The following is a 27,095-nucleotide window of genomic DNA, read 5'->3' as shown; positions in this document are numbered from 1 at the left end:
TTGTACAGTACCGTACAGGTGCCTGGTAAGCAAGGACTGAAGATCTGATTTTTCAAACAGCTGACATTTTTGTTTGTATTTGGCAGAACTAAGCCCTACTGGATAAGCTTCCTTTCCATCACTCTTCAAGATTTTCTTATTAACTAGTGCACTTATCCTAGGATGTTAACAAAAAGCAAAACAAATAGGAAACCAACCCTGAGTTCTTAGAGCAGAAACTAACCTGCCTTGAGTAGCTTCCTTTACTCTAGACAAAACTGAAAACTAAGGATATTTTAATTCTAGCAAAGCCATTCAAATGAACAGTRCTAAGAGAGAATTACATTTCATCTGAAAAGTGCTATGAATTCTGACGTACAAAAGTGGAATCCAGAAACATCAAATGGTGCCAGATGAAAGACTGATGCACCAGCAAACAGAATAACATTCAAACAGACAAGCCAGAATAAGACAGCTGTCTCAGAAGGATATGTTTCTGTCCTAGAGGAATGTTAATGTTGCYCATTACTTAAGCCATTATAAAACTTGCTCCGGAACAATCTTGACTGCATTCATGCATTGCAAGTAACCTAGAATCAGGTGCCCTAGTATTTAGAGTTTTCGTAGCACTACAAAACTTTCTGCAACAGGTCCATAGAAACCATAGTAAAAAAGTTTTCCTTATACTGCTTATTTTTCCACAAAGATAAGGAAGGTTTAAGTTCATTGCTATGTCTATAACACACAAAATACTTATTAATATCATGTCTGACACATTTTTTCTCTCCATTTTTATTATTAATTCTCCTTCCATTGTGACATTAATCCCAATTCTTCTTGAATTATCCTGAAGTTTTCATAAATTAGCTTACTTTGATATCTTTGACTTTCCATTAAAAGTGAATTCCCTTGTACATTATTAGATACATTAACAATTATGGATGCTTTCAGTTGATTCTATTGGGTAAAATTAGGTAAGTATGTAAGCACAAGTAAGCAGTGCAGATAAAGACAGATTCAAACTGAAGTATCTTGAAGCATAACTTTATATTGATACTTTACATGTTTTCAAATAAATCTGAGTACTCAACATATTTATTTCTTACTGAAAGCAGGATATACCTGATTCTGGTGTCCGGACAATTGCACTGTCAATGTAACCTGGTTCAGTGGTAACTGCAGAGACTTCAAAAAGATAGGTGGTGTATGGTCTGAGGTTAGTTACAACAAAACTAATTGGTTCATTCCAAACAGAGCTCATCTGACTAGCTGCCATTGCACTTGGTGTAACTGTAGTCCGCGAAGGAATTGTAGATTTGCCAAAAGCAGTGGAAGGAGTGGTAGTACTCCACAAAAAAGATTCACTGTTATCCTATAAAGACAAAATATGAAATAYAGTAGTCCAAATCAATAACTTATAATTGTAAGTATATGGTGGCCAAAAAGAGGCAGRCACCCTTTGAAACAAAATCACTCAAAATTGATTCTTCTTTTTATACTTCAACATCCAAATTTATCATTTCATTAGTTGATGTCGCTAACAGCTCTTGTTAGTGGCAATACTATATAGTTCCCTTCATTATTCCAAAAGATCTCAAACATGATTGCATCAAAGCAACTCTTAAATCTTCATTAATTTTTTCCAACATTCCATTTTCAGCATTCAGCCACCCTTTTGACAAGTTCCTTAATGAGGTCCTCCTACATCATAAATATATAAAACACACACTCCTACACGTATATGAACACACACCACACAAACGTATACACAYATATTTGTATATGTGCACACATACACTATACATAATGCAGAAGATTAGGCGGGAGGTTCCTGATCCATAACATCAGGAGAGACATCTGAAAAACTGCTAGAAATTGTAATAACTAATGCTTATGATACAGKAGATGGTGGTCTTTCTTCTCAGTGCTGAACGAAATCAGCCTGATGTTGGGAGCTTTCACAACACCTAAGATGATTTTGCAAACAAAATCTGAAACCACAGTCCTGGTAATTTGTTACCATGAAGAACTGTACTTTTCTTTAAATAAAAGTACTAACAGTAGCATCCTGAAAATAACAAAAGTCAGACAACCTGACAGCCTAGCAATCATAGAACTCTGCTCAGAACAAAGGTAGCTGGTCAGGACAGTTGTCCTCAAGAAATTCTGAAAGGTATACATTAGTTCGAGGTCTAAATCCAATTAACAGTCAAAATCCAGAAACTTTTCAAAGAATGTTTAATTTTAAGAACAACACAGTCTGACCAAATCTAAAGAAAAAAAATCACTCTGCTACTTCTGTTTCTTTTCAYGTTGATATAAAAAGTATTCTGGTAATGTTGAAATGTCATACTCAGAACAGAGCACACATTTAAAACACATACAGTATTATTCTATTATATATAAAGTATTAACATTAATATAGGAATCAATAACTACCTGTCAACAACAAATTCTTACTTTTTCAAGTTAAATGTTAAGAATTACCCAAATGAGACAGGAAAAGTCAGAATTATCTATTTAAYCATTTTCTGTAAAAAAAAATACTGTAGAAATTGACCTTCATTAACATTTTTACTTTAATTAAACTGAACTTTTCARGAAAAAGTATTCCATTTAATCTATTTCAGACAGAAAGGTCTTTCTTTATCCTGTATAACCCACTGGAGTCTCGGTCTGTAAAACATTTGGGATTTTTCTAAATAGGAAGCCTCCAATTTTTTTCTCTCTCAAAATCCAAATATAAAACTATCTTCTGTGGCTAGAGGCTATTTCTGATTTAAAAATTTATAACACTTACATTACATTCTGGTAACCTCCCAGACAGAAGGTCCTCTACTTTAACAGAGACATCTTTCACAATGATTCCACTTCTTGCATGTTTCACACTAATCTTGAAACTAGTTATCTTTCCATTTGGTTGCCGAGGGAGAAACCATATCAGATTTACAGCTGAATAATTTAAGGCTTCAACTGTGAGATTCACTACTTTACCTGGAGCTTGAAAACAAAACAAACAAAAGCAGTGAGATATACCTTTTCTTCTCAGTTAATTTGTACTTCAGAGTTAAGTATATCCTGGTGTAAAATGAGTTTGATTATCATTCAGTCCACAGTACATAAGGAATCTACATTTCAAGGGTTTCTGCTCTCCTATTTCCTGTAATTTTAGCTTTTAAAGAATCATTTGAGTTAGATCAGTTAATAGCCTCTGTTTGTATTTTTTTCTTCTTTTCTCTCCAGCTCTGCTATCCACTGTACTATCAAATACTTCACTTCAATTCAGGTACCAAAAAACTTGCAGTTTTTAATTTGTAATACTCCATTTCTAACTTCCAAATGCTGAAACAAAGGAATGCCAACCATTCACAAACGTGCAAAGCAAGTGGTATGTAACCAGCTCACTTTCAATCTAGTTTAAGTGAGAAATATAGTTATATTCAGTCTTATAATAACATAGTAACTGGTTTGGTCACCTTAAAGGTTCTTCCTAGGCATATCTTATCTACTGTCAGAAGCAGTAAACAAGTTTACTACAGTTGAAAGAGATAAAAGCATAAATGTTTGCCCATTTTGTGTTTGTTTAAGAGCATACGACAGCACTAGGTGTTCTATTTGACTTTACCCATGTCACCTTTTCAGCTAGATGCACTTTTTTATAGATTTTAAAAGTTCAATTAAATTTCAATATTCACTGTAATTGTAGAAATGCAGTTCTTTGTATTAGTGACAGTTTTCAGGAATTTGTGTCAGAACATCAGTATCACAGTACAAAGGAATGGGATGCAGCATCTAAATGAGACTTTAAATGCCTGTGTAATTTAAACATAAMGAAGGTAATGTGACTATCTATCTGAACTTTCCTACCTAAGAACTAGAGCACTGTAGCTCTCTCTCAGTCCTGTCTGTATGGCATGTGCAGTAGCATGTCCTGTGACAGCTAGCCTTGGTACTACAGAGTGAAGGAGTATATTGCCTTAAAAATATACAAGTATATATATAATGTTCACAGTTACAGACGATCTTTCCTAGCTAAATTGAAACAGATCTTCCAAGCCTCACGTTTAACTCTTGCCTTAGGGCCTGCTGAATTAGGGCCTTATTTAGAGAGTTCCTTTGCAGATCTTGCTTCCCCCCCCCAATTAGATTACAGCTCCTACCATGTTTTTCATCAATTCATTGAGYACTTACTATAGCAAAGTCCTTTGTATTTAAATAATCATCTCTTTTGGTTAACTTTGCTATTTTAAACTATTCATTTTGACCRAGATGTTGGGGTTTCTTTAAGCATCAGTACTAGGGTTAAAGAGAAAGACAAGGAGAAAGTAAAAGTACAAATGTAATGTCAGTGACAAACAGCTCTCACCTTGCATTTGAACAGACCTCCCAATTACATTTATGATAAGGGTTTCTACTTTTAATAAATGTATAAGCAGAGATGCTTCAAAAAGCAAAGAGATAATGTTCCCATACAGAGAAATGCTGCAGTGCTCTTCTGTCAAACTTGACTAAAACAAGTCCAYTGAAATATTACTCTCCACCAGCAATAACTTACGAAGTATAGCAAAGAACAATGCTTAGCTGCATGTGGCAAATTTACCATCCTTTCCCACACTTGTTTTCATAAGTCATGAAGATATCTCAGAAGAGTTCTAAGCACACAAATCTCATGCAGAGTGATGATTTCCTGCCATTAACTGAGGCTTGACACTCTGTGGTTTGCACTGCTACAGAAACCAAACAGAAGCCCCAGACATGGAYGGACATTCACCACAGCATCATGAACTCTGTATTCCACTGAGACCCACTTACTCTCTCAAATTGGCCTGTTGCCAGCCCTTTGGCCAAGGCTGAATTGCTCTTGCAGTGCTTGTAAGAGCAAGACTACAAACTGTAAGCTAATAAAGAATATGGAAATTTAGACTAGAATGAGCTTTTATTTTTTAAAAAAGCAAAATCTTCAAGGCTAATTTTCATTTCCACCATGCATTATAATTTTGACTTTTTAGTTTCCAAGTAAGAAGTAAAAGCTTAATAATGCACATTCCGTGTTGGCCTTCTTAGGACAGTTTAGTTCACTCCAGCACTAAACTCAAAAAACGGTGTGTGACACCTGGAGGCACTGCAAGGGCTGATCCCACAGCAAAGTCTATCTCTCAGTACTGCTGTAAGCAACAGCTGATGGTGCTACTTAACAATTAGCTCTGCTCTCCTCTGACCTTGCTTTCCAGAAGCATCCTACCTTGAACGTGCCATAGGAGAGCCTAAACAGAAACAGAATTTACATATGTGAAACCCCTGCTATGTGAATACCATAAATGCTGTAATAAACATCTAGGATGAAAATGCACCTTTTCCACTGAGTAACAGAGTAAGAAAAGAATAAGGATTTTTTTTCTAAATACATAGAATTTGTTCAAATATAAAAGAAAAATATCAGTGACACTTTATCTGAATAAATTAAAGAAGCTTTAATTAAAATAATTAGCAGCTTATTAAAATTACCACTTTCTGCAGTCTGAAAAAGAAAGCGATCACTAAATACTCCAACTCCAGCACTGTTCTCAGCAGCAACCTACAGTGAAGAAAAAGTTACATTAGAGAACCTATAGGCTGTATAGTGCCAGGCACTATGCATATCTTAAGGATCACAAAAATTTATCTTGTGGAGCTTTTAAACTATAAATATACAAATGAACATGCCTTTTCTAGCTGTATTTTTTCATTTATACTCAATATTTAGAAGTGAAAAAATAAAATGGAAATACTGTCAGTGTAATCCAGTTAAGAAAAAGGCTATGTGCACACATCCACCCTTCAAAAATGCTGAGTCCCTGTGTTATGCTAAAGTCAAGAGGAAGAATAACACCAGTAACACTCCTTTTCCTTACAATTCACTCACTTGTATTAGCTAAGAATAAAACTGCTACCCTMTTCCCTCTTTACTCACCTTGTAACTTAACAGTCAAGAAAAAGAAGTAGGTTCTCTTTTATATCCTGAACTGCTAAAGTACAAAAGCAGGTCAACCTCCCTCAGAGGAGAAATTCTAGGAAAGCATGTCTTTGGAATGAGGGAAAAGTCAACAGGTCAGGGAACTGGGAGGCAGCATAGGACGGATGCGCCTCAATGTTTATGATTATAGCCCAGTCTCACACCTGGAAGGGCAGTAAACTGAGACTGTGGCAGTACATGTGGAGATAAAAGTAACAGGTGCAATTTGCTCTGCTATGTAGGACTTTCTGATAACTTGACTCAGTGATGGACCATGGTATGCAACAGTTAATTCTACTCAGAAGGAAAGAAGAATAAGATTTCCCAATTTATTTTGAAAAGAATTGACAGAGGCAACAACAGRTAGTATATGCTAAAAATTCCAACAATGCTTGCAAGAAATGTGTGAGAGGAAAACGAAAAGCAAAGAGCTCTCTAGCAAGGTTAAAACTACGGCAGAGTCACCCCTCTCCCCAYTGGCAGAGAGCAGAAGTGTGGTAACTGTGCTGAAGGAACTGACAGTGCAAACTGCAGGTAAGGCAGGGAGAAGGGGCAGAATTGCAAAATGATGTGTGGGTCACAGCAGAAGTGACAGGTAACACAAGGGATAAGAATGGCAAAGACTGGAAGTAGCTAGCAGAACAGAAAGGAAGAACATTCTAATCACCTGTCAGGACTATTTTGTGTGCCTTTCAGAAGATGCTAAAATATTTAACGCACTAAGCAAAGGCAAATAAAGTACAAAAAAAAAAAAGAGGTAACAGAGGAAGACTTAATCCAAGATGCAAAGGCATGCAGACACCTATAAACACTTTGCAGTATATTCTGCTTGATGGGAAAACACTCTGTATTGCTGAACAACTCCTTCCTCTATCATGAACACACACAAGTCCACGCATGTACACCCCAGGCAACTTCAGCCAACCCTACCTGATTCTGTATCACAGAAAGAATAACTTGAACTGTTCATATGCATTGATGAATGCACTACATTAATTGTAATAGCCAAAAAAATTACCTGGAGATCTTTGTGGGTTGACAAGCAATCAAAAATACAGACAATATCAGAATATATATATATATATTTATATTTATATTTATATATATATATTTTTTTATATATATATATATTTATATATATATATATAAATCTAAATAAATTTCCTCACCTGGAATTCTGTTATAATCTTTTGTTATCTCATCTCAAAATACACATTGTAGAAAGTGTCCAAAAAGGAAAAGGAAAATTAAGAGGAACATGGAAAATCTCACATTTGAGATGCACAGTTTCAAGAGAACTCAAAATTACTATAAAAAATATGTAAAAGTTTGCATGGTAAAAAATAACAACAGTGTTCATCAATTATCTTTAAAGAATCAAAATAAAAGCTTACTCAGTGTACTATTAGCTTCTAGAGTTCACTGATACAAAGCAGTATTACAGAAAAGAGCTTGGAAATATTTAAAAAGAATAGGTTACTATGTAAATAATAAAAAAAAGTTCAAGCTGCTACGTACATTTGGAARGAATATTAATTCTTATGCTTTGAAAGATAATGGCACCACTATTTGAAGTTTAGAAAAAAAGTCTTCCTTGACTGCATATTTTTACAAAATTATCAAGGATCAACTGTCCATTATCTATAACCCTCTCTCTGCCATTTAATAAATCATCACTTTAAGTGCTATTTCTTTAAAAGTGTTTTTTTAATCACATGCAAAGAAACAAATTTAAGTCCGGAAACCTATTTTGAAAGCTCAAATAAGGTTAACTATGTTAAATTACTGTCACGGTATTTACTAAGATGAATTTAACAACAAGACCAAACGTGGTGCCCTTAAAAAAAAGGGGAAAAAAAAAAAAAGAATTTTCACCTATGCAAAAATCAAGATCCTACTTTTAGAWGATATAATAGACTCCAAAACTTAATCAAAAAAATACATTAAATTGCCTAAGAGATGGAGAACACATAATGTTACTTATTGGCCACATCTGTGAGGCAGAGAAAGTACTTCAGTGGTTATTATAAAATACTGGAGTGTTATTGAATCAGTGAGGTTGCTAGTGGGTCAGCCAGCCAGGTACCCCATCAAAACAGTACATAATATAACAACCCTTATCTAACCAACGACTTTTATTCACCCATGAGAAAAATCATGCTGTTTCTGCTAAATAGATGTTGTTGAGTCACAAGTCATTTTAATGAGTTAAACTCCACTCTTAGATTAATGTTTCAAACACCAGCGATAACAAGGAAAACTTCCCACATACACTGACATATTGACAAACTACTGCTAAGTAAAACAAATGACTTAAAATGTCCTACAGTTTTCACAGAGAGGAATCATATAGGGAAAGATAATGGAATCTGCGAAAACTTAAAAAATGAAACCCACTTAAGTGTTACTGAGGTACTCCGAATTGTAAACTGAACTCTCCATAATTACACAATTTGTCTGAGCACATTCTGTGCATCTGGTGTATGCTTCATTAGCCCCCGTGCAGGTGTTGTTGAAGACCTATCTATGAGGGAGGGGAGGGAGGAGAGGAAAATACAGGAAGATAGTGAGGACARCACATTGAAGGTGGGGGGAAGAAGATGGAAATGCACTGCCACACTAAGTCATTATATTTTTCTCAATTAGAAGCACGGTCATCACTACTAGGTTCACAGTGAGCAACTCTCCCATGGTGGTAGGCATAATTCGATTTTTACCTTCTTATGCATTCAAATCAACTCTATTAAGAATCACTGCACAGCCTTATTCCTACTTTGGTAACTTTCAGTATTTTTATATACTTCTGAGTTTATAAGAACTTTTGTTCTACGGAAGCTGGCAAATCAAAAATATTATTTCCTTTCATACCTGACACTGAAAAAAGGCATCTCTCCAAGGCTCTTATGAAAAATAAGTGCAGAAAATAATTGCACTGCAACTATTGTCAAGAGATAATAGTTTATTTCTGTCCATCTGAAGTCATTCATTGTTGAAGAACTCAGATCAGGATTGCCTAATCTTAATGCAAACACATTGCGTATACAGAACTTACGAAAATAAAGGTATTGATCATGGCAGTGCATATTCAAGCAGTAAATATCTATGGAAAGGAAACATAAAATTATGATTTTTCTATTTCAGAAGATGACACTAGGTAAAACACTCAGGTTACGGTAACCAGGCTAAGGTGTTTACAGACTAAATTCAAATAGACATTTAGGCAAGCAAACTCCTCCTTAAACTAATAAAGTTTAAAATCAAAGTAAGAATTAAGGATCTACACGCTTTTTTTGGATTTGGCTGCAGGTGATTTGGAAATCAAAGTATAACATCCAAAGAGTATGAGCGGTTTCAAAGATTAAATCTCAGTGAAGAGGGACTTAAGATATTTTTGAAAATTCTATCCTATGCCCATTACTCTCTACCACATAATGCTATATGTCAGCAGAAGTAATAACAGAATATGTCAGCAGAAGTAATAAYAGAAGAGATTGTTTTAGTGCATTTTTGGCTGGAAATGATTTAAAATAGATTTTAAAACTACTGCAGTAAATAAATACCAGGCTAATATATTTTGTTATACAACAACAGCCATTAGCAAAGTGCTTTGAAAATACTTTATGCACCTACTATAATCTCACATAGTATATAATAAATCAGAATTCAAAATACCAAAAGACATTCACAGCGCTTTTACCGTAATTTCATAAGTTGTTCCGGGGTTAAGACTGGTAAGAAGAACTTCCAAACTATCTGGCTTTGTTGTAACTTGTGTATAAGCTGTTTGCATCCATGGACAGACCTCTTTGTATTTAACAATGTAGGACAAAATCCTCCCATTTGGATGCAATGGTGTATTCCATGATAGCAGAATGCCGGCAGAGCCTACTCTTTCACCTGCGAGGAACAAAGGGGGTCCAGGATCTAAAAAAAAAAAATAAACATACATACATACATACATACATATATATATATATAATATTCACATATTATATATAAAAAGATTTTAATTAAATTGTCAGATAGCAATGGAGACATCTTCTATTATACAGATATTAAATCATCTGTCGGCATAAACCAGTAAAAACACTCAAGACTAACATACGGTTAAATAACAAGCTTTTTTTCTGGCTAGAATACTGTTTCAAAACAAGCAAATTATTTTTGGGGCACCAGGAACACTTTTTTCTAAGAATGTAAATATGTTATGTTCAACATCTTCATGGACAAAATAGAGTTTAATGCCAATTTACTATCTGACATGTTAGAGCATGCTTAATTTCAGGTCCTATCACTAAATTCATTCAAAAGTATACTGCACTATTTTCCAAATTACATCTGAAATGGCTATGTTTACCTGAAAAGTCTTAAATGCCTACAGCTATATATATAAATTGGTGTACACATTTTACACATGACACAATAATAGATTTTTTAAAAGCTTATAATTTCTTTACCATTGTGGTTTTTTAAAAATAGCCAAGCTAATGGATTAATACAACTACTATGACAGAATCTCCCATGTTATTGTAGGACACTCAGATTACAGCTAAAGAGGATGAAAAATCATGGTAATTGTTAAAAGTTGTAACTGAATATCATTTTTAGGCATTCCTGAGCATATAGCAAACACAACAAAGTATAGGTAACAAAAATCAATAAAAATTAAGCAGTTGTTATTAACTCACTGGTCACATTTGTTGTCACTGTTCTGCTGGCAGGTGAACTGTATACTGAAGAGGACACTGCAGAAACTGTCACATTGTATGTCACTCCAGGAGCAGTATTAGAAAAATCAGCCTAAAATATGACATTGATTTAATTAAATCTTTTACCAGGAATCATGAACATGAGAAAAGAAAAAAAAAAGAAAAAGAAAAGTTTAGCTCTGTATTACTGAAGTTAATGTTTTAATATGTTTTTAGAAACAGATCAGGCACTAGAACAGTAAAGACAGTAGTTTACATTCATTAGCTACAGGCTAACATTTTACCGTCTTATTTACCTAACTGCCATAAGACTTGTATAACATTCAATATTAAAGAACAACAAAATTAACTATTAATTTTATCACAGAATCACTTGTCTATCAGTTTATCTATAAAGGGTTTTCTATACCATCATCACTACATTATCTAAGTATGTATGAAGCATTATAAAATCCCTTTTGGAAAGAATAAGTACAGTAACAGTCAGAAAAACAGTCCGAAAACTGATGGTTAAATCAGCCTATCTTAAATAAACGTAATTTTTTTTTAGCAAACATTTATATGAAATACCTGTATCTTTGCAGTTCCAATAAAAAACAAAAGCAAARCAAGCAGAACAGCCATTATTATGAATATTATTATATTTTCCAGACAGTAGTATCAAAAAGTGCTCCTATTTCTTTTTGATGGCTTAGCAGTGAAGTGTTGCAGGCATGAATGATTTAAGGCCAGATCTTCCTGGCAAGTACACAATTAATGAGCCTGTATTACTCAATAGCTCTGCCCTTCCTTTGTTAAACTATTCATGAACCCTTAGATGACTGGCTGTATCTTTGAGGCAGACTTAAAAAAACAATTTCAATAATTGTTGTTAAGGTAACAAACTCTGGAYGCTGAAATTTACTTTCACAACATTCTCATTAATACTTTCATATTTATATCTGTGTTAAACAGCCAAAGAAGCAAGCTTAGATTAGCAAAGAATTCCTCATCAGCACAGTGCATAAGCATAAGGTGGCCATCCAAGCACTCCAATAAAAGCACATACTTGATACTCTCTAGCTCCAAGATCTAGGATGACAACAGAACCATGATCAGGAATAAGAGCCACATGAAATCTGTCTACATGTCCATAGGGTACTCTCCAATACAATGAAAAAAAGTGTGATGAAACATTGAAGAATTTAAGCCCTTCTGGCTTTGCGGGTTCTGAAAGAGAATTGTGGAATAAAAACCATTAACTTAAATGCMCACATTATAAATATATCACTAATTAGAATGAATATAAAAGCATTCAAGAACAATTTACTTACTTACAACATGAAGGATAATTGCTAATTAGTCTGAATAGAACAGGGAGTTATACTCCAGTTGCTATACTGCCTCTGAGACTTGACTGAAAATCTCCGAACTATGCCATGTAGATATCTCAACTTGTAGAAAACAAGCTCAGGTAGCTCTGTCCAGTGTTGGGTTAACAAAGAATCTCTGCACAGTCTTGGTATTTCTACTGGACTCAACATTAAAGCTATAGCTTTAATTAAACTACAGCTTGTATCTGTCCTGCTGCTTGCCATAGGKTTATTATATATTCTTTTCATATATTCTCAATCTCAATAATTCCACAAAGTCTAATGAGTTACAGTCCCAAAATTTGGATGTTTTACTCCAAAATAACCAAAGTATGTTTCCCCTCAGCACTTAACCAAGTCTRTATCCACCTGCTCCAGTCACATCCTCTCATTCCCTCCTCTTTTTCTGCCCTTAAATGGATCTTTAAATCTGTATCACTCTCTTTAAGGCCTAATAATGAACCAGATTTAAGTCTCTTCAACAGATCATTACAAATTATCAAAGAAAATCTAAGTATCTAAATAATGATAATAGAATTAGCATTAAAAATAACCTACATTTATATAATTTATCCACCTGCACAATTCATAGCCATGCATCTCTCTCTCCCTTCTGTTTTGTATACTTAGCTAACAGCTGTCCCTATGTATAACTCCCAGAGCACACCTATTCAGTAATGCTATTTGCCACATTTCAAATTTACCACTACCCTTGCACTTGTACTTGAACACCCTTGTACTGTTCAAATCCTAACATCATGCTGCACAGCCTGAATATCTTGCCACTTCTATCCTGAAAGAGCTCCACTCATTTCTTATCTACCGCAAATCTGCTTGGAATATCTTCCATGTTCTCTCTGACTATCCAAAGTTGCAGAATTYTCACACCAATTCATTCAGCTCTGCCATATATTCAAATATTACCTTCATATTTTATATTCTATCTGCATTTATCTGACTCAAGATTTTAACTTTTTATTATAATTCCAAACACACCAAAAAAAAAGTAGTAATATATGTGGATGTGCACAAATTTATGTGAGAGCATAATTTCTTCCTTCTTCCTTCTTCCCTTTCTTCCCTTCTTCTACTACACTTACATAAATTTAATGTCCTATTATTAGTAGCATTATTATTTCTCAAGCACTCATCAYCTCATCTTCCTCTGATGTTGGATTTTACGCATGTACAWGTGTTTTACTCAAACCCATGACTAATCTGAGTGTACAGACATCACAAYACTTGAAGTCATCACTTTACCTCATTACTTCTGACTCAGCAGTAAAAGTGAGCATAGAAATGTCTTCAYGGAAAGAGATTTCTGAATAGTTCAAAATGAAATTTAGCCCCATGGAGCTAATGCCTTCCTATTATTATCCATGACAAAATTACCCTTTCCACTGATGCTGAACAAAAACCTCAGTTTTATCTAGGATTTAACCACAACATCTGGGATTGCAAATGTGAATCTGCTTCATCTGGGCCTCAACGTTCCCACTGTTCTACAGTCTTCTCTGTTACTTGCACATGCACATACACCTCTTACCAGCAGCGGCTTGTTTTTTCCCACATATTTCTGTAATGAGTAGTCAGAACACTTTCTTGCAAATTTCCCCTACTGGAATACTACTCAACTTTTGCAATATATACTCAAAGATTGTATTAAGAATTAGGTAAGATTGACCAGATATATCAGTGAGTAGGGATTGCGAAATATAATTAGGGTGTGTTAATTTTTCCAAAACTAAGCATTATGAACCATCAGGCTCAGCATCCCAATGCAATCTTAAGATGTTTAAGTAAAAGTGTGCATTATTAGGTCACCCAAACAGAATTAAGTCTTCCCTGTATTAGGAAAAATAATTAATTTTAACTAAAGTATTATAGCTTTGTGGTCATAGATTCAACTTTTCAAGGCATGCAAGATACTTGCTTCATAGTTTTGCCTTCAAGGCATTATCTCACAGTAAATTTAAGGATTTTCAGCCCTGTGTCCCTGTATTTTAAAGACTTCCTGCTTCACTCTGCAGTATTGACCCTGTGCTCAGGAAACATAACAGAGAAGCCACAGAAAACTTGTTAAGGACTGATGCCCAAAGGCAGACACAACTGCATGTCAATTAGTGGCAATTTCCAACACTTCTCAGGTCTCTCTCACATCATCATGTCATTGCGACAAATAAACGTATAAAAAGTAGTATAAGAAAGCAGTAATTGCTTGAGGTAGTTCTGGTGTCATAATCTTTCTGCTCCTTAAATGTTATCTGTATTTTGCATTATGACATTACAGTAGACTACATACACACATTTCAAGATTGAGATCTCATCCTGTTAAGTTTTATCCTATATCCAGTAAGAAATAGCCCTTGAATAGTTTATTATCTGCAACATTTGTAAACTTGCTTAACCTCACKCACTGTGAAAAAAAACTACTGAAATCAGATACGGTAAAGTTCAGCTTGTGCACAACTTTTTACAGGATGAATACCTGAAAAATAATGACTATATTTGAAACACACAAAAGAAAGTCAACACAGCCGAAGAATTTAGATTCTTGGTTCATATCTATAGATATAGGTTGAATAGAGTCTAAACAATGCATGTCTCCTACCACTACAAACTATATGGTATGGGAGTGGTATGGAAGACCTCTTTAAATTCCTGTGTTATTCAACAAAGTGAGATGTACAAAGATAAATGTACATTGATCCTGACAGGTATCATTCACCAGCAAAGAGATAAAGCAAAAAGCCATACAGACCTGTTACAATTTCAATGAAAGCAGAAGCTCCTTCAATATTGCCTCTTAGTCTTTGCAGTGTGAAATTATAAATGCCTCCAGCAGTCAGGCCTGTAACACTGAAGTCAGTCAGTGCTCCTGGAATCCTAAATTTGTTTGTAAAGGTGCTGTTTGATAAAGATGCTTTATAAGAAGTGAAGTTAGTTTTGGTTGGATTCCACATTAAAGTTGCAGAGGAAGCATTAACCATTTTTAATGTCAGACCACATATCCCAGCTGGCTCTACAGTAGAGATTATTCASATAAAGAAAAAAATACATAGTTGTTAAAATATAACAAAAGTACCACTTTTTTTTTTAAAGGGGGGTTTATTTAAATGAAGGGTCACAGTTTTATGAAATATTAACTTAAATTTTAGAGGTACATCTGTATGGGTGTAACCAGTACAGTTAGGGGGTTTATTTAAATGAAGGGTCACAGTTTTATGAAATATTAACTTAAATTTTAGAGGTACATCTGTATGGGTGTAACCAGTACAGTTATGCTACTACACAGGCTAAAATTTGAGTTTACATCTCCTTTGTGCAGCATGTAATTTATGGAAAAGAATTCCAGACTCATCAAAGCTTGTGTAAGAAAAATTAAATTGATCATTGCTGCAACACAATGAGAACTGAACTCTGTAAATAAAAGTAGCAATTTTATCTAATTAAAACTTCTCCAAAATACATGATAGGCCACAAAATGTTAGAAAATTGTTCACCTGTTCACTTAAACAGGGATACATCAAGTTGCCTTAGTCTCAGGATTTAGCCCTTTTTTCAAGATTCCTTTTGGCTCTATTAATATTTGTAAAGTCACAGATATTTATTTACAAACACCATTTCCATTCATATGTGAAGTGCAGCCAAAGTTAGAAAAAGAAATATTTGCAGTCCTCCTAAAAAAATATCTTCCAAGATTATTAATTTTTCTTGCTTAGAGCCTTCTGAAAAATACTAATTAGTATAATCCCATTAAGGGCTGGATTATTCAGCATGAAAAAAATTGTAATTGTCATTACAAATGATAGAGTAACCTTCTACTGTTGCTACATACTGGACTTACCCACAATACTCTTGAAAATATTTGTCGGAGAGCAAAAACTGCCTTTATGTCTAGGAAGATGATTTTTATGGTGTATTTTGCATTAAAAATAATCTACAAACCTGGATCTGTTTTTTCAAAGATTCAGTCATCTTCAAAAAGCTAACTGGATTCTTCTTAAGCTAACTGGGGAACCTTCTTGAGTATTCACTAAATTAGGAGTTATAGTCCAAAYAAGCAATAGAAAAGTTATAAAAGGGAAGAGCACTATGACATGCATGCCTATAAATGTAGGAGTTCATTTATTTTATGATTACAAGGWGTTGCCTTCTACCTGCACTGGCAGTCCAGAATCTGATATAAACTTATTTCCTCAAATCTCTACTACAGACTCTCCTCTTTTCACACAGTATCACAAGAGCATTTGTGGAACTACTGTGGAAATACGTGCTTGCTCACAGGTGGGAAATRAGTGTAAGATACAGCGCTAATCTTCTGGGCCTGGTTAAGCTATCTGAAGCACAATTCCTTTTCTCACTTCTCTAGCATTCAAAGGTCTTGTACGGGAACAATCCTCCAATCTAATACCACGGGGTTGCAAGGATTTAACAAATGCACAAACGCTTTTAAGAATTATTTTCCATTTTGTTAAAGTATAAGATAYTCTTCTTGCAAATGCCTTACTCTTTCTGGAGCTAGAACAATTTTGTGAGTCCACCTCTTTTTTTCAGATGGGTATCTGTAACTGTATCTAGACTCCTGAATTTCAAACCAGTGAGTTACATACTAGGCTACTCTTCACACAACTACCATAACAGGAAGCAGAGCCTGGCCCCCCAAAGTTAAATCTTCTTTTTGAACTGTGTGATACTTTTGAACCAATTACATAAATGATTTAAATGCCTCTGTGCCCACATTTATTGTCACTCGAAAAAAAAAAAGAGAGAAAGGATAAGGTATTTCCTTACTTGTGATGACTTTTTTCTCCACAGCCATAGTAGAATCCAAGCCATTAATTGTCCTTAACTGAAACAAGTATTCTGTCCCAGGAGTCAGATTTTTCACCACAGCTCTGCTGTCATAAACTGTTCTGGTAAATAGCTTTCCATTGTTCATCGAACAATATGAAAGCTATGAAAGAAAAGTACGTTTTTATATCAAACCACTTTATAAAGCTAATATTCAGAGATTTCAACTACTTGTTTATATAAAAATATTTACAGTATCCCCTACATTTTAAAGGTAAAAAAACCCCAGAAATTCAGTGGAAGTTTTACATTGTGTTCTGCAAGTCTGATCCACTACATAACAAAGAAAGAGAACAGTCAAGGGTAAAAGAGCAACCCAGAGGTTGATCAGGAAGAGGAGATGAATAGTTTTATTTTGAAATGGAGACACATACTTTAGAAATCTAAGTGCCCTTCTGGCAAAAGTAAAACATGTATCATTTGGAGTTGAGATTCAGAAAAGAGTCATAAGGAATCAGCCACTCAATTGTGCTCACCGGTACACTCTAATAACTCATTTGTTTTTGAATCACTGGAGAGAATAAAACTGCAGGGGATATCGGTAATTGAAATTTGGGCACTTAATTCCCAGAGTGCTGTGAGAATTACATTTGACCTCCCCGGGAGCTCTACAGTGAACAAACAAACTGCTGTGACAGTCTTTTCTGTGGATATAGAAAACTGTTACTACAGACTGTTTYGTATCTACAGTAGCGTAAAGCAAGATTCACATGATGTCTGCCCAACAGAGGTGGGCTCTAAACAGACTTTTTGGCATTCATGCACAGATTTCTGAGGCACAGGAGTTGGTACTAAGAGCTCAAGGCTAGCAACTGTCTACATCCATATGTCCTGTCTTGTCACCTCTTCTTTCTTTCCAGAGAGGAGGGATATTTTACATGACAGTGATCTGAAAGCACTTTGGTTCAGCCACTATTGGTTTGGCAAGAGATGATCCAGTTCCCCCAGCTCTGTATAGTTTATTAGCAAAGTGCTTGCTAAGACATACTAAATACTGGAGAGCATGAACTCATTAGAATTATAGCACTGCAAAATGCTAGAAGCAAAGCTATAAATAAAAGATCTACATCTAGCATAAACAAGTTAGGAAGGTACATTTTGTATACTCTTCCTTCTACAAACTACCATATATTGCATAGAAAGCTAGTGAGCTGAGATAATGAATTTTAAATGATTAGTAAAACGATCTCTTTTATGCAAGTATACCTTACTAAGCAACCAGTCTACTGAAGCCTTTCTTATTAAAGATTTATATATAAGCTCATTTATTCGGATAAAGCACCATCTAATGTGGCTGCTTGCTCATGAGATGCCAAACAATAATATCGTGTCATGAAGATATTACTGATGACAATTACTTTCCACAGGATGGTAAAAATAACCTGACCTCATGCAAAAGTATATCTGAATTGGTTCAGAACCTGAAAGAAAGAATTAATCTAATTTTAAAATGTGTAAAAAACACTCCAGGCCACATCAACAAATTGTGCTGTGGTACCAAGAATATTCAGATTTCACATGTTTTTGATAAGGGTATAACAGGAATCAAGGGGGAAAACCAGAATTCCACAAAATTGTGGAACTATTCTAGGAACATCTGTAAGCAAAAAACATAGAGGATTAAGCAATTTCAGGAAAAACAGTCAYTGTTCTTTTTATATGTAATAGTCCACATTCAACCTTTGGCTTGGGAATTCCCTAAACTACTATTAWGTTGCAATTGCATTCAACCCATAGTTTTTCTTTTGGTATTGCACATTCACTGAAAAATCAGTATTTAAAAACTTTCAAAGCATAACTTTATAATCTTAAAAATTTTTTCTATGAAATACAAAATTAATACATAAACAGCTGATTTTCTCCAGAAGCAATATTCTTTTTCCATACTTAGGTGAATTATAAAGACAAATAATTACCATTGGTTTTGCGATATGTACTGGCTGATATATTTCACCAAGAAATTAAAAAAGATTTAAACGATTGCAATGGTCTCTTCACATTCTTTACTTATCTCACCTGAAACATATCAAATCCTCCTCTTGGCAGTTTCCAAGACAAATAAACTGTATTCTCTTCAAGCCCAAACACCTGCAAATTTGATGGTGGAGCAGGATCTGAAGTAGATAGGAACAGATATATTATATARTATCAAAATAATCTATATAAGTTTGAAGGAAAATAACGTCTACAAAAGACATTTCTGTAAAATATTGTATTTCAAATGTAGGTACAGATTAAATTTTGTACCAAAGCAGAAAATGAAATTCACTTTGACTCTACATATTAGCAATAGAATCAAAAATAAAAACTGTTTCCAAATKTTTTACATAGAAGTTATTTCATCGTAATATTACTGCTGGTCCAACTACTTGTATAATGCTGTTAGCCACACAGGAAACTTATTTGTATTTTAAAAGCTTTTATTTATTTCATAACTTTCAAGGAAGTTAGGTTTGAAAAGTAACATATACATATATTTAATCCAGCTATTTTTGAGTATGTTTTTTCTTAGACAACATCCTATAGTGTAACAACACCAATTATCTGAAATCACTAACAAATTTATAAATGAACTATCAACCTACAGGTGCTAATCTTGAGGATGGCGGGGTGACTTTTCTTTAATCCATTGGTCGTCAAAATACTGATTAAGAAATTAGTGCCTGGTAGAAGATCCTCAAATTTGTACATTCTACAAATATTAAGAAAAGAGACTGCATTCTTTAGAATTTTAAAAAATAAACATATCTTCATAACATTAATTCTATATAGCATTATATACCTATGATGCATGTGTACACATGCGTRCATGCCAGTCAAAAAAACTGTTTTAGTATGTTAAAATCTTAATTAGGAGGCACAACACTAGGGTTCATGGCAAACTAAAGTTCTAGAAATTCATAAAAGACAAAATTAAATTTCCAGATCTACACAAAAGTTCTACTGGTGTTTGCTGCAATGAAGTATTTTGTTTGCTTTTCGTTGTACATACACATCACATGAGAGTTTTAATAGAAATGCAATTCTTCAAAGATACTTTTTTCCATGTAAATGGACACAGCAATATATATCAGCTGAAATGTCAAATACGTATTCCACATAAATAACACTGCAGACATCTAAAACATCTATTTTCAGTTCATGTTAGTGTTTATAAGTGTTTGAATATTAAGATTTAATCTGCCTACCTTACACCAGGAAGCARCATTTTCTCTTTTCTGAAGACCTTACTGTCTATTGAAATAACATATCCATCAAACATATTTTGCGCTGGTGGCCAGGTAACAGTTATTGATTCAGCATCTCTGCTATAGTTCAGATATTTAACTGRGCTTGGTTCTGTGTGACAATAAAAAAGTAGTATTTAAATACATTACTCTATGACAGAATTCATTTCATCAGAATATGCTGAAAACTCCAGAAAAAWTATATAATATACTCATTTTTGTCCAGGTGACACATAACAATATCACTGAAGTAATGCATGTAAGTATTTCATTACCCTAGATCCTAAGTCAGACTGCTTGCTGCTCCACTACGCAACCTACCGCAGTTCTGACGTCACTGACACGGAGTTTTTCAAAAACTGACAATTCCTCATGGCAATTTAGGAGCAATCATACCGTACTGACACCAAAGTTCCCGCACTAGCCTACTATCTTCTATCCAACAACGCCCAAAAGCAGACATGGRAAAACAAGACTAGAGCTTGCATGTAAGCAAGGTGATTGCCTAAGGTGATTTTTGTGAAACTAGCAATCCTCAGCAGATTTCTCTTTCATGAATGTGTTCGGTCTCCACTTGAATCTACAACAACAATCRTCATACAAATTATCATGTGGCCAGGAGATCTGCAACTTATCTACAAATCTAATAAATAACCATTTCCTTTTGCTTGTTTTCTGCTTGCTCCCTGCTAGTTTCCTTTCAAGTCCCTAGTTCTTGTAAAGGAAAAGTCAGTGAATAACCATTTCTTACTCTCAGCATGAATTATCTCCCATGACTCAACCTCTCATACATTATTTTACAAATATCTAGCACATTTCCTTTATTAGTGTTTGAGCTCAGAGGATCCTCAAATGTAAAACACTGAGTATCTTTGATAATGCTTGTTGCTTTCTATGAACCTTTTCAAGACGTGCTATACTTTACCCTCTCATATCAGGGACTAGACCTGCTCATAATATTCAAGATGCAAGAGAATAGATTTCTACAGGCATTAGTCWTAATATGTATCTGAAGGAACACTCAGGAAAGTGTTCACTCATTAAGGAGAAAAACAGTGGGCCATGTTATTAAAATCTGAGAMTATAGCAGAACCATGACGTTGAGAAACAAGGATCATAACCTAAAGAAAAACTAAATACCAAAAACCCCACAAATTTAGTCCTGGTGAAATAGGAGGCTAAAAAGAGCTATTCTCAAGAGAAYATGAGGAAATTTTGTTCTGAATGTGTTCAAACTCAGCAGTGAGGTGAGAAACCAAGCAATAAAGAGAAGTCTAAGAAAAAAGAATTTTTCAGTAACCAGAGACTGTGTAGTATCAGTTATTGGAGTGTACACCTGCTTCATGATTTTTAACATTAGTAGTTCATTGCACATTATAACCACGATCAAATTCATACAATTTWAAGGACAGAAGCAGTTAAAGAATTGAGAAAATAATAATGACGGAGAATAAGCAGAAAATGATTGTTTTTTTYCTACTATTTGAGACAAAGAATTTCCAGAAACAGCAAGAGAAAGCAGGGGATATAGGTAGAGCAGAACAAATATTGAATAACAGCATAAAGGTCTCACCTGTCTCTATTTCCTTTATCACAAAAATACTGTCTCTGAAACTTTCCTTTTCTGTTCGAATTGTAAAATTGTACAGCTTACCAGGTATAAGGTTGGAAAACACTGCTGTTTCTTCCTTGACCTTCTGGACCTAGAAACCCAAATACAGTTTTCACAGCACTGCTTGCAAATTTTGCTTATGCAAATTTTGCTTATGAATGTTAATGGTACCTCTGTCTATTTTAATGGGACACACAGTTTTTAGTTWGAATGTAAGATTACTGAATCTTACTGAATGTAAGATTTTTTAAAAATCATTGCATTGTCTGCAGACAAGTGGTATTTTTAAAAATATACCTTAAAAGCACCTGCACAGTTTGTACACATGACTTCATATTGATGAAAATCTCCATCAGCACGATCCCAAGCAATCTGTATTGAAGTGTCTGTAACATTACCTTCCCGTACATTGAGTGGAGCTGCCAGACCTACAGAAGCACATAAAAGAGCTTACTGTCAATCCAACAAATTAGTCTGCTGAATTCCACAGGAGACATAAAAGTGAAATCAGTCATTATCAGATGGAAACAAATGGAGGGCATAATCTGATCCCAAGCAAACAAACACATAGACATTTCAAAATAGAAATATGGAAAAAGAGCAAAAAAATAGTATTCCCACTATTCAAATTGATTACTTGCTTATCCTAAAATCACAGGGGCTGAACACACATTTGTTCCTGAGGGCTGAGCTGACACCCTTAGGCAAGAAAATCCTCCAGAATGAAGTTAATCCCTCCAATGCCATYACCACAGTGCTCAGAATTGACCTAAATCCTGCCAGATTCACAAAACTGGATTGGCTAGGCAAGGCAAATGCATTTTATTCCTAATTAGTATAGTTTGGTACGAGACAATTCAGATCACTTTATAGAAGAATTTCCACTCTTTTCTGCATCTCTTTCATCCCTATCACAGGTGCTATTGGCTGTAATGTTCCAAAATTTACACATTTTCTAAGAAAAGCTGTATACATGTGAGTGGTGAGATTTTTTTTTATATATTCTAAGTGCTGGAGGCCCCAGCAGGGACTGACAAAAATCAAAACTAAGCTAGTTTTATGCTAAATTTAGGAATTGTAAAGATTGTTTTTGTAAGATCAACTGAAAATAATTTTAATTAAACCTGTATTTTATGAAAAACCAACTCTCAAAGTTTTCACTATTTGGGAAAGATTTTTTCCGCTCTTTTTCTCATTCTCTTCCTCTTTCTTGCTTGGTTCTTTTTATCCTATCCCCTTATCCCATCCCATTTTTTCCTTTTACAGGTCTGTCACTGAAGAAGCCAATATGCGTGCCTGTGACAGGGTAGAAAAGAAGGTCAAAGAAAAATGATAAAACAGGAGAACAAAAACTTAGGAAGTATAATTATCACAAAAAAAAGTCAAAACATCAAATTTCATGTTCATATCACCAAATAACATGTTCAACATTTTATCATATTTCAAAATATTTTTATACAATTCCTTAAAGTCCTTGTTAAAAGTTCTTTTTGAAAGACCTTGCTAGAAGGAGACTTACCCCGTAAGTCCTCAGTTTAATGTCTTCGTTACTGAAGTTATTACCTTGAAACTAAGGAACCTGAATACTACTACTATTTACTTTCAGATGCACCAGGAGGCATAGTTACTAATTTCAAGAYACAGCAGTAACTCCATTGGTACTGATTTTCTTGACGAAAACAAATGGTCTAAAGGTGTTTCCGTTCCCACAAAGAYGACAGTTCAGTATAGCCTGAATTCTTGAAATACTTGCTAAACATTTCTACAGACTTGATGTAAAAAATAAAGTTTGTAAAGTTTAGTAATGCTAATGGATAGTTATAGCTTTGTTTAGAAAACATCTAGCGTTAATATCATTATTAATTGCCTACACAGATATATGAAGGTGATTTGCAAATAATCTGTTTGTTTCTACTGCACTGAAATAAAAATAAATGTGATTACAAATGATAATGATAKGCAGTTTAAAATTACTCACATGTTTTTACACCAGATACATGATAAAAAGTGCTCAACATGTTTCCGCTTTTTGTGGAGATGTAAAAATCATATTCTGTACCTGGAGTCAAGTTTTCAATTGTTATTTTACCATCACTCTTTAAAATGAATGTCATATTAGGTCCTTCTTTACTTGTAACATATATGCCATCAAATACTCCAACATCAGGCATACGAACAAATAATACCACAGCATGACTGTAAAGCTCATATGGAACTACAAATTGAACAGGCTTRGGCTCTAGAAGGAAAAAAATAGGCCATATATTAAATCAGTTGAAAATAAATTCAGTGAAAATAACACAATACATCTGAAGCAACTGCTCTGAGAAACATGCTTGCATAGTGCAAACAAAAGGCTATCATATATATATAAAAAAAAAAGAGAAACATAGAAACATAGAAAGCATAGAAACAACAGAAACATAGAAACATAGAAGCATAGAAACAACAAACAACCTGATCTTTTTAGGCATTTACTAACAGAATCTTGAAGCATTTGACAAACGAGTTAGGTATCAAAGCAAGTCAGGCTTCCAAAGGTATCAATTACCTTTTCAACCACAAATGCACTATTAAAGTAAGTCAAGGTAGCCAAAAAACTACAGAGAAATGTACATGTGGAYAGGGAGATGAGCATGGAGAATTACAATTACACAATTTTCTTCCCTTAGAGTTAGCTCTGACAGCTGTGAAAAATCCTGTCTGTAATTTTCTCCCATCTCTGCCTTAAATAAGGTATCAGACCTAGTCCTATAAAAAAATTCTCGTAAAAGACTAAGCCTGCTACCACAAAAATATTGTAACCTTTTATATAAAATGTGGAGTTGTCATCATTTTTAGCTGTAACCTGACAGCTGCAGCCCTTACATATCACATATATATCATAAGTGAATCTTGTACATTCCTTACACAGGTACAAAAAAATATACACTGTGCCAAAAGCATTTCAAAATCTTGGTAAACTAAGACTAACACGAAAGTGTTCAATAAACAATGTGCAGCTTTTACCTTTCAGCTACTACTACTACTACTACTACTACTAACTCTTAAAATCTTTTCTCAGCACCTCTCACCAGTATGAGGGTAATTTCTCTCTTACAGCTCACAGAATGCCTAGCACATTTCTTCCAAAAAACAAACCACTTGTTTCAGTCACTCCAATATTTTGCTATTTTATTTCAAATCAGTCATTTACCAGATCTTTTCTGTCAGTGGGAACAGGATCTCCTCCAATGGTCCTCATCATACTTAAACAACAGCTTTCAGTACTACCACTTTTCTTCTCAGTGCTGCATTTCTCTGAAATTTCACTATTGCTACATTCTCTCGTAAGTTTGCTGTTAGCAATTAGGACTGGGCAAACATATTTCATGCCTTAGTTTAGATCCTTAACTATTAAGCAAATCTACTTGATCTACCAAATCTGTCAGATAATTATGAAAACAATGTTATGTTGTATATATTGYAATCTGTAAGCTGCATTATAAAAACATGTCTTACTTAAGGTACACCGAATGATCTTTGGTTCACTCATATTTCTATTGTTCACACTTGCCACTGCTATTTCRTAAGTCATGCCAGGAATTAGAAGATCAATCTTAAAGTCTTCTGTGTTGTTTACTAGAAACTTCATAGTTTCACCTATGTTTGAATTAGGTTTCACTTGAATGTAGGAATCCTGATTCTCTTGTGACAGTTTCCAGTKAAGAATTACACTCTCTTCTTGCACATCCTCAGGGTGAATAAAAACAGTTGTAGGTGGACTGACAGCTTAACCAAAGAAAAAGATTTTCAGTATACAACCACAGATCAAACATACTATCAACAAAGAATCCTAAAAAACATACTATCAATTTAGAATCCTAAAGTGTATTTTGGTTTACTTTTTTCTTCTAAATATTTTATGGCTTAAAAACTATTAATTCATTTAAATTATTTCTTAAAATTGATTGTAGACAACCAACCAAAGATGACACAATTTGAGTCACAGWATCAATACTTAGAAAAAAACATTATCTGTCTTCATATACATCACTTGAGACATCATGGTAATGTTTCTACTTTGCTAAAATTAAATATACGAACTATAAAAAGAGGATACATCACCTGTTGTGATTAGYATGGGCTTCTCATGGCAGCTTAGAGTTCCTTTCGCTGCTACATTCTGTAAATATACCTTATACTGATGATGAGGTTTTAAATTTCCTATTACTGTAGAAGTCTTGCTTTTTTCAACAGGTAACTTATCCCAGACATTGGTTTCGATATCAAAAATGCTGATAAGGTAATATTGAAAAGAACCACTAGATGAATGCTGTGGAGGCTTCCACTTTAAATGTATTTCTGTAGCTGAAACATATGTAGCCTCTAACTTCTGGGAGTGCAATGGTCCTGTTGAGCAAGATTAGGAGTATTAAGAAGATTAGAAAGTAAGATAATAGCTTTTGATGTCTCTTACCAATTAYTAACTTTTTACTTTAAAATACAGCCTGCAAACTGTAAACACTATGTATGTAGTATGTAAACATTAGCACTAAATAATATTAAAGTAAATCAAACAAATAATCTTTGACAGTATATCCAAAAACAGATATGCAGGGGAATACTTCCACTATCTAATTTAGATTTTCTGAATCACCCAGCTCTTTTTATGTGGAACTCAGTCTCCCTACTTTGATCCTCTCTCTAGTACTCTAGTCAGATCAGAAACATAATCTAAGATTGTATGAATTACCTATGTTGGGTAAAACCTGGTCCTACTGAATTAAGTGGCAAAATCTACGAATTTCAGAAAGTGTATGTACTCAAAACTCATTCTTTTTATCAATCATCTTAAAATAGTTCAGCATATGTCTCCTATATCTCTTCCAATAATTCTGTCACAAGTTGAATAGTCAGTAAATTGTTCTATTTTCCCTCSCCTAGACAATCATGGTTCTGCAGATGGTGTTTGCAGGGGTAAAGTTGATTTGTGAGCTAAAATGTGCATCTGTCTGAGGCAGGYGAAAGCATGAATATTTTTATTCTATTATAGAGTATTACAAAACCCATAAACAGAAGACAAACCATCCAATTAGGGGTGGAGAGAGGGTAAGCGTGAGATATGGGAGAATTTTRAAGCATACTTAAGGCAGTCCAGACAACGAAGAGGTGAAATATATAAAATGTATTTCTTACAGAAAAGGAACAGCCTAATTCCCCTCAGGAGCACTCTGTATTTTGCTCTTACTTTAAGGCAATGGACTTCACACTGGATTCATTACGGATCTTATATTTGGACTGCCTTGCCAGAATTGGCAAAAATTTTAGGACACTACATATGCTTTAACTTCTGCAAAAACTGCAAGATTTTCAGTACCRCAGAAACAG

The 27,095-nt window shown here is 34.3% G+C and overlaps 1 protein-coding gene across 1 annotated transcript in view; it reads right to left on the bottom strand.

Moving 5' to 3' along the window:
- Window positions 1-27,095, bottom strand: part of PTPRQ (protein tyrosine phosphatase receptor type Q) — a 134,851-nt gene that overhangs the window by 97,915 nt on the left and 9,841 nt on the right. The window contains exons 8-23 of the mRNA XM_085307652.1: window positions 25,833-26,117; window positions 25,227-25,496; window positions 23,704-23,964; window positions 22,023-22,153; window positions 21,687-21,816; window positions 20,075-20,225; window positions 19,472-19,578; window positions 18,903-19,000; window positions 16,827-16,989; window positions 14,794-15,054; window positions 11,729-11,889; window positions 10,660-10,771; window positions 9,669-9,895; window positions 5,485-5,554; window positions 2,780-2,979; window positions 1,102-1,351 (exon numbers count right to left, since the gene is read on the bottom strand). Of these exons, the coding sequence (XP_085163778.1) occupies window positions 1,102-1,351; window positions 2,780-2,979; window positions 5,485-5,554; window positions 9,669-9,895; window positions 10,660-10,771; window positions 11,729-11,889; window positions 14,794-15,054; window positions 16,827-16,989; window positions 18,903-19,000; window positions 19,472-19,578; window positions 20,075-20,225; window positions 21,687-21,816; window positions 22,023-22,153; window positions 23,704-23,964; window positions 25,227-25,496; window positions 25,833-26,117 (2,877 nt within the window). The remainder of the gene's footprint in view (window positions 1-1,101; window positions 1,352-2,779; window positions 2,980-5,484; window positions 5,555-9,668; window positions 9,896-10,659; window positions 10,772-11,728; window positions 11,890-14,793; window positions 15,055-16,826; window positions 16,990-18,902; window positions 19,001-19,471; window positions 19,579-20,074; window positions 20,226-21,686; window positions 21,817-22,022; window positions 22,154-23,703; window positions 23,965-25,226; window positions 25,497-25,832; window positions 26,118-27,095) is intronic.

This window comes from Rhea americana, unplaced genomic scaffold, assembly GCF_003343005.1.
Source record: "Rhea americana isolate MKP2758 unplaced genomic scaffold, rheAme1 scaffold_260, whole genome shotgun sequence".
In the NCBI taxonomy this organism is placed as follows: domain Eukaryota; kingdom Metazoa; phylum Chordata; class Aves; order Rheiformes; family Rheidae; genus Rhea; species Rhea americana.
The sequence above is the reverse complement of the archived record's forward strand: the minus strand, read 5'-3'. Positions and strand labels throughout refer to the sequence as shown.